Source organism: Phalangium opilio, unplaced genomic scaffold, assembly GCF_054372755.1.
Source record: "Phalangium opilio isolate 3A_F unplaced genomic scaffold, DU_Popi_V2 ptg000037l_1, whole genome shotgun sequence".
Classification (NCBI taxonomy): domain Eukaryota; kingdom Metazoa; phylum Arthropoda; class Arachnida; order Opiliones; family Phalangiidae; genus Phalangium; species Phalangium opilio.
In genome coordinates this window covers 6,075,315-6,084,104 of record NW_028324160.1, presented here as the reverse complement: position 1 = coordinate 6,084,104, position 8,790 = coordinate 6,075,315, and the positions used below count along the sequence as shown (strand labels likewise).

Here is an 8,790-nt window from a genome sequence, read left to right as displayed (position 1 = left end):
ACTGTTAATTGTCTGTACTGGCAGAAATATGCAGCGCGATTCTGCAAACGCGATGCAAAAGTAGAAATAACAGCTGCTGGTTTAAAACTGTAATTTGACCACAGTTATAGACATGTTACCGATCTGCAAAAGTGATGGAAAAGTAGAAATCCAGCTGCAAATTTAAAACTGCAATTTGACCATATTTATAGACAGGTAACAGGTCTGAAAAAGTGATGCAAAAGTAGAATTCCAGCTGCCAATTTAAAACTGTAATTTGACCATATTTATAGACATGTTACAGGTCTGCAAAAATGATGGAAAAGTTGAAATCTAGCTTAAATTTAAAACTGTAACTATTCCACATTTATAGACATATTGCAGGTATTCAATTCAAGTAAAATGTCCTACTTTTGAATACCTGCAATATGGATCTAAATGTGGTCAAATTGCAGTTTTAAATTAGCAGCTGGATTTCTACTTTTCTTTCACTTTTGCAGAACTGTAACATGTCTATAAAAATGGTAAAATTGGAGTTCTAAATTAGCAGTTGCATTTCTAGTTTTCCATCACTTTTGCAGACCTGTAACATGTCTCTAAATGTGGTCAAATTGCAGTTTTAAATTAGCAGCTGGATTTCTACTTTTCTATCACGTTTGCAGAGCTGTAACATGTCTATTATAATGGTTAAATTACAGTTCTAAATTAGCAGCTAGATTTCTACATTTCCATCGCTTTTGCAGACCGGTAACTTGTCTATTAAAACAGTTTTAAATTGGCAGCTGGTATTTCTACTTTTGCATAGCGTTTGCAGAATTGCGCTGCATATTTCTGCCAGGCTAGACAGTTAACAGTTAACAAAGAGAAAATGTAAAAACGGCAGTCAATTTGCAGTTCTAGAAATGCTTTGAATTTTTCCCGTTTTTTGAGCTGCAGAAAATGTAGCCTTAATGTATACATATTACAGCGTGGTAGCGATAAAAAAGCGTGTATGCAGATGATTTACAGCTTAATATTTTTGTAAGGGATGAGTACAAGTTGGGAATCCAAAATAAACCTCTCCAAGTCGAGACGCAATTTAGAGGCTATTTTTAAATATTTAAATAAATATAATTGTTATTTATTAATTTTAACGTCATTAATTTACCTTAATTCTAGTTAAATCGTTTTAAGAAACTTTATTCCTAAAATCATTTTAAACATAGCTATTGTTGATGTTTGAACTCAGGCGTAAGCCTCTTTACCAATTTTTGGAAAGTTGGTATATAAGGCGACTGATTAACAATAATAAATTAGAAAACACGCAATTGCTGAGATAATTTAATTGCTATCAATCGGACTGAAACAATTGATAGCGGGAAATAACTAATTTAGTTTCGATGGCTTGGATTTAACTTGAACAAAGTATAGAGACTTGGTTGTTTTTACTAAAATATTTTATTAGTGAAAGTCCCTTTTTTTGAGCACAACCTTTCGGTAGCGAGTTTCTTTTCTATCTGATTTTAACCTGGGGTCCTGGCTCCCTCCTTCCTTTACCTATACCTATACCCCTTTTCTTTGGGGATTAAGAGAAACCTCTCTTTTTTTGGACAGGCCCATGACGAAGCAAAGTTTTCCACTACGTCATGGGTCCTCTTTTGAAAACCCAACGCTGGTTTCATCCAGTGTAGGTCCACCATGCTTTCTTTATGGAGAGAGAGCCAGAAAATTCCTCAGTTTACAAGATTGTGTTTGTGATAAATATAAAAAAGGGAATACATGAATATATATACTTTTTTACATGAATGTGGTAATTTGAAATCTTATTTATGATTATTATTTTAGTTAATTTTAAGTATTAATTACATTTAAAGAAAGTTAATTTAGAAAATATACGTCCATTATTTTACACTCCCCCGGATAATACTGAAAATTTAATGTTGAAAGTATTATCCCATGGAACTAACTAACGCTAGGAACGGTCCGCACCGATAGAACTTCCGGTAGTCTCTCTGAAAAACATTTGTTGATAAACCCTCCCGCTTTTAACTCCCCCCTCCTGAAATTTGGTGATTCAAAACGGAATTGGGCTAAATTCTTAACGCCACCTATAATTTAGTTTTCGTACTAATATACGGGATCTGCTGTAAAGGTCGTCTGCTATGTTAGGCGTAGTGTAACCTTTGTGTAAATTGTGATACCATGGAACTAACCAACGCTTAGAAATTCATTTTATCCCTAACCTTGAAACATAATTTATTTACGGAACTAAGTATTTAACATTTTATAGGTTGTACCGTTGTTTTTAAAATAATCATAAATATGGCGAGACCTAAGAACATTTGTGTGTATAGTGGTTATAGAAGTGACAATCACCAAGCGCATAAACAGTACATGAAAGATGTAGAGTTTATCGCTTTTCCTAAACCTAAGCGTAATTATGAAATAGCAGACTGCTTTTAAGGCTTTTTGCTACCCCCCCCCCTTTTAAAAATTGAATCACTTTTCCGCTTCGCACCAAATGCTCCATAGGGTGCGTTGTCACCGAACATTTCTCAGATATTATTCACCCTTGTGGACCGTCCCTAGCGTTAGTTAGTTCCATGATTATCCTAAGGTTATTGCGCGACATCAGTTATTTCTAAATTACAAAGTTGTTTTAGTGAACGTCTAATGGTCAACCCATTTGTTGTTTTAACTATACAAGAACGGTTATTTTCGTCTCGACCTTTAACCATTTCAATTACGCGACCGAGTTTCCACATGTGGCGTTTTAATTTATCGTCCACAATTATGACTACATCGTTTTCTTTAATTTCACTAACTTTTTTAGGCGTTTCACCATAGTGAGCCGTTCTTAAATTCATTAAATATTCTTTCCTAAACCTATTCCAAAATTTATTGATTAACAATTCTCTATATTTTATTCTTTTCGTTAATTCCACACGTGAAGTGGTTACATTTTTTAAATTTTGGTTCAAGGGTGGTAAAGCAGTTAATCTGCGACCTATAAGAATTTCAGCGGGTGACAATGGGGTAGGTTCATTTACGTCACTGTACACGTAAGTGATCGGGCGCGAGTTTATTATAGCTTCAGTTTCTATAATAGCGGTTTGCATTTCATTGTATGTCAGGGAGGAATTTCCTATATTCTTTTTAAGCGCTGTTTTGGTGGACTTTACTAGAATCTCCCACCATCCTCCATACCAAGCGGCCCTTTCTAATATATTCTTCCATGTTATGCCATGCGTGCCAAAAAAACTCCACTAGTTTATCCACATTTAAATTTTGCCAGATTAATTTTAGGTCAGCGTCTGCCCTTTTAAATGTCTTGGCGTTATCCGTGTAGATAACGCTCGGTACCCCTCTTCTTGCTACTATTCTTTTAAATGCTAGCAGAAAGTCGTAGTTGCTAAGAAATGGTATTAACTCAAGGTGGATCGCACGCGTAACGGCGCAAGTGGCTAGACAAATGTAAGATTTGCTCATTTTGTCTCCTGTTTTAACTAGTAAGGGGCCCGCGAAGTCAATTCCCATGATGGAAAAGGGGGGCATTCATTTATTCTGTCGTGGGGCAACGGTGCTATAGGGGTGTCCCCTGATTTTTGCTCAATTTTTGCAAGTCAGACAAGCCTTGACGACAGACCTTGCTAATTGTCAACTAGCTGGTATCCAATATCTTTCCCGAAGTTGCACTATTGTGTCATTAATGCCTCCGTGTTGCACTTGTTTGTGACTTCTGATCATAAGCAATTTAGCAAATTTTTCATTCTTGTTTAGGAGTATTGGGTGTTTTTCTATATAGTTCGTGTTTGATTTAGCTAAACGCCCACCTACACAAATAAGTCCCTGGTCGTTAAGGATGGGTTGGAGAGTGGCTATTTTTGAATTTGGATCTATGGGTTCTCCAGCTTTTCACGCAACTAATTCGGGTGCATAAATGCTAGATTGGATTGATTTAACCCACGTGATCTCAGCTAGACCCATTTATTCAGCGGTTATGGGCCCACCAATTTTATTTAAGTTTTTTCCTTTGGTGTTTCTAATGAACCTCATAACATATGCTGTGATTCTTAAGTTTTTGTCTAGGGAATTGTGTCTTTTTAAATCTATGAAATGGTGAATGCCTGCTTGTTCCTTTACGTTAAGCGCTAATGACGTAACCTTTCGTCTTTCATTGGCAACAGTGGACATATCTGGGTTTTCTGGACGTAGTTTTGGCCAGTTGTCTTCGGTCTTTAAACCAGTTAGGTCCTTCCCACCAAAGTTTACAGTTCTCTAACTCTCCCCCTTTTACCCCCCTTGTCGGCAAATCCGCCGGGTTTTGTACACCTGGACAATGAAACCACGTGTTCTTGTCTGTCAGTTTTTGAGTTTCGCTAGCTCTGTTAGAAATAAACGGCTTCCAATTTTTTGCGGTACCCGTTACCCAAGCTAAGGCGATTGTGGAATCAGTCCAATAATAGTGTTTTATGGCGAGGGGCTCAAAAGTGGGTTTAATGTAGTTTGTGATCCTAGCTCCTAAGAGACATCCCATTAACTCGAGTTTGGGTAGTGTGAGTTCTTGGTCCTTTAACAATTTTAAAGGGGCTACTCTGGATTTGGCCGTCACTAAGGTTACACCCGTTTGACCTGATATGGTTGCAAAGCGAACGTAAATAGTGGCGGCGTAAGCCTTTGTACTAGCATCACAGAAGCAGTGAATTTCTAATTGTTTAATTTTATCACGTGCTCCCTCGAAATAATGCCTATTGTCCTTAATATTTTGTAAGAAGGGCACTTCTTTTGTCAAATTTTCGAATTCCTTCCCCAATTATACTCCCAAGTTCCGTATCCCAGTCTAATTTTTCCACCCATAATTTTTGGAAGAGAATTTTGGCTCTTATAGTGAATGGCGATATGATTCCCATGGGATCATAAATTTGGGAAACTGAACTTAAAATGCATCGTTTTGTCATTTTGGGGTTTTGTAAGGTTTGTATTAATGGACCTAGATTGTAAGATAGGGTGTCTAAGGTGGGATCCCATCTAAGACCTAAGATTTTTCGCTCCTTCATGTCTATCTCATTTTCAAATAATTCTTTCCCACCTGTGGTTGGGTGATTTTCCCAAAGTTCTTTTAATTCCAATGAGTTCGTTCCCCATTTTCTGAACCTCATGCCTGCTTTTTGCATGACCAACGCGTCTTCCACTGAGATTTCATAGCCTTCCTTAACCTTGCTCACTCCGGTAGTCAAGTCGTCCACGTACAAATCGTTTCCTAGTTTTTGTTTTACTCTAGGGTCAATATTGTTTACATTTTGTATGTGGACTTTGATAGTACACGCGAGCAAAAAGGGGCTCGAGGTGACCCCAAAGGGCACCCTATTCATTCGGAGCACTCTGAATTCATTTTTAAGGATCTTTTCCCCTTCTTCTTTTACCCAAAAAAATCTCGTGGAATCTTTGTCTTCCTCGTCTAGCGCTATCTGGAGAAAAGCCTTGTCAATATCGGAAACTATGGCTATTTTGTTTGTACGAAATCTCAATATTAATAATAGTATGTCGGGATCTAGGTTAGGGCCAGGGGAGAGGCAATCGTTTAGAGACGGGGTACCTGAAGAAGCGTCGTTTACTACCCTTAATTTTGTCGTTAGGACATCTTCTCTACATACACCTTGATGGGGCATGTAGTAAGTCCCAGGTAGGGGGCCTTCTAGTTTTTCTTTGGGTACCTCCTCCATAATTCCCAACTCTATCTGTTCTTCAATGACTACTTTATACTTTTCAAAATAGGCTGGGTCCTTCTCAAACTTTTTAATCAACCCCATAACGCGTTTTTTAGCTATTTGCTCGTTATTGGGCAATAATTCTTTTGGGCATTTCCAGGGAAACTTAACCACATACCTTTCCCCGTTAAATTTGATTTAATCACAAAAATTTGTGACCGTATCGTCGTCGGTTGTTTCTTTCAACTCTTGACTATTGATACCCATTGTTTCAAGGTCAAAGAATTTCTGTAGGGTTTCATCTACCCTTTTCTGAGTGACGCCTATGTGCATAACTGACCCCTGTTTTATTTGGTTTGTGGGTTCCCCCGAAGGTCCGTGTAGGGTCCAACCTAAAATGGTTTCTAAACACACTACCCTCTTGCTAAACCTTTCGGATCTACCCGTAGCTACTTCCCAGTATATGTCGCCACCTATCAAAACATCTGCTTCATTTCTAGAATTTATTGGATCAGAGGGATCGTCTGGCATTTGTAGGCCTTTGGATTCATGATTGCTCAATATCCTGACACCCCATACTGACAATGTGATTACAAACGTAGGGTGATTCTACGGATATGAACTCAATGTATTTATCTGAGAATTCCCTATTTTCTAACCTAACTTTAACCGTGCGACAGTTAACCGTTTCTGGTTCCTTCGCCGCGTATCTAAAGACGTCGAGTCGTTGTTGACCAACAATGGGTAGCTGGAGTTTTCTCGAGAGATCTTCCCTGATTACAGAAATTTGGCTCCCCCCCATCCAAAACGCATCTAACCTTAGTTTTAGTATCTGGTTTTGAGGGGTTTTTGGCATAAGCTATGGCGGTTTGTAGCTGCACTGATTTATCCATGTTTTCTACACGTGCTAGGCGGTATTTCCACTATTTTGGGGCTCATTAGCCCTTGGATTTAAGTGAGAGGGGTTTCCCTCACATACTGCAAAATTATGTTTTTGATTGCATTTTCTACATTTTTTGAATTTTGATCTACAAGATCTGGTATCGTGTCCGAATCGTAGACATATGTTACATCGGCCGCTCTCCCTAACACTAGTTTGTTTGTGCTCCAAAGTGTATTTATTACAATGAATTGACCTATGGTCAGAAGTAGAGCAAAATATGCAAAAGATATTGCCTACGTTAGGGGTATAATTGCTTTTAATCCCCGTGGATAACGCGGCGACCGAAGGGGTATATCTAAGGTTTTCCATTCTAGGTTTTGACCTTGCTTTTTCTTCATAATAGGGTTTAAATTGGGTGTCTCTTTTTGTGCTATTAATGCCCGACGGCCCACCTATCATCTCAGCCATCTCTCGGCTTTCAATTTGTCCCCTAATAAAGCTAATTAGGTCCTCGATATCCCATGTTTTGTTTATATCTATTGGCCCAATATTGGCCGTTTGTTTTTCTTTTCTATAAACGCAATACGCTGTCCTAATATCTGAAGGCAAGCGAGCTAGTAACTCGGGGCAAGTAGAGGAAGCTTTAACGACTACATAGTAACCCATGGATTTTAAACTTCTAATGCTAATTTCGCAAATGTTCAATACTTGGCGTAGGGCATTGATATTTTTGGAGCTTGTCACTGGCTGAATTTCTTTTAGTTTGTTTAAATGACAATACATAGCTAACTCGGTATTCGCGAATCTATTTTTTAATATATCTATGGCTTCGTCATACGCCTCCTCGGTATGTTCGAGGTTTGCTATCTCTTGGAGAGCTTCTCCTTCTAAGTATGATTGTAAATAAATTAATTTGTCTACCTTGTCGATTTTCGTGCTGTCGTGGACGGTGACCTTGAAGCGTCCCCAAAAGTTATTCCATTTAGTATAGTCCCCATTGTATTTAGCAATGGTCAGCGGCGGTAGTTTGATTTCCACCTTTTCGTGGGTAGAGGTTGCGATGTGGCCCATTGTGTTTATCCCGAGCGTTGAGCCGGAAGTTGAACCTGGTCCCATCGGACCGTTGGCTCCTCCGTAAATAGAAGTGTTGGATGATTGCGGCGGTGTTCCACCCATTTTCTTTATCATCCGGTTGATTTTTAGTTTAATTGCTCCTATTTCCTCCTGGTAAGCAATGGCTTCATCTTGATGCTTTTCTAGATCTACTTCGTTTTCGATGAGGGGTTTGACAGCATGTTCAGCATGATTTAGATCATCTTCCCGTTGCATTAGCAGGGTTATTCCGTCTTCCAAATCCTCCAAATCAGGAACTGATGTACTTTTGACAAGGTTTTTAGCTCGTTGATTTTTCTTGTCACGGCAGTGCGTGCGCTCTTCCTAGCCGCTTTCGCTAACTTTAGAAGTTCTTTTGTAGTTTTTACCGGTGCCTGATGAGGCTGTTGGCCGGTTGCAGATGCGACGCTTCCGGCGCCTTGGTTGAGATTACCCGCTCCGGTGTTTATTTGTCCCGGTGATACCGTTTGGTTATTAGGTTGCACTACGATGTCGTCGCTCGCCATCGTTTTGAAGAATGTTTATTTTAACTAAACTAATTATCGTTTAATCCCGGGTTACGGCACCATGTCGATTATCGGAGGGAGAAAGTAGATTTAATTTCCAATAGTTGTCCTCTTATTATTAACTGGTTCTTTGGCTTTGGGAGAGCTGAGATAATTTAATTGCTATCAATCGGACTGAAACAATTGATAGCGGGAAATAACTAATTTAGTTTCGATGGCTTGGATTTAACTTGAACAAAGTATACAGACTTGGTTGTTTTTACTAAAATATTTTATTAGTGAAAGTCCCTTTTTTTGAGCACAACCTTTCGGTAGCGAGTTTGTTTTCTATCTGATTTTAACCTGGGGTCCTGGCTCCCTCCTTCCTTTACCTATACCCCTTTTCTTTGGGGATTAAGAGAAACCTCTCTTTTTTTGGACAGGCCCATGACGAAGCAAAGTTTTCCACTACGTCATGGGTCCTCTTTTGAAAACCCAACGCTGGTTTCATCCAGTGTAGGACCACCATGCTTTCTTTATGGAGAGAGAGCCAGAAAATTCCCCAGTTTACAAGATTGTGTTTGTGATAAATATAAAAAAGGGAATACATGAATATATATACATTTTTACATGAATGTGGTAA

The 8,790-nt window shown here is 38.7% G+C and overlaps 2 protein-coding genes across 2 annotated transcripts; both read right to left on the bottom strand.

Annotated features, from left to right (window-relative positions):
* Positions 1-2,576: 2,576 nt before the first annotated feature.
* Positions 2,577-3,495, bottom strand: LOC149683501 (uncharacterized). The gene is made up of 2 exons (XM_089871298.1): positions 3,277-3,495; positions 2,577-3,224 (listed from the first exon to the last, which is right to left on the bottom strand). The coding sequence occupies exons 1-2, from the start codon at positions 3,493-3,495 to the stop codon at positions 2,577-2,579; spliced, it is 867 nt and encodes a 288-aa protein (XP_089727424.1).
* Positions 3,496-4,132: 637 nt separating this feature from the next.
* Positions 4,133-8,168, bottom strand: LOC149683500 (uncharacterized). The gene is made up of 6 exons (XM_089871297.1): positions 8,005-8,168; positions 6,646-7,927; positions 6,326-6,414; positions 5,886-6,231; positions 4,739-5,831; positions 4,133-4,665 (listed from the first exon to the last, which is right to left on the bottom strand). The coding sequence occupies exons 1-6, from the start codon at positions 8,166-8,168 to the stop codon at positions 4,133-4,135; spliced, it is 3,507 nt and encodes a 1,168-aa protein (XP_089727423.1).
* Between the last annotated feature and the right edge of the window lie 622 nt (positions 8,169-8,790).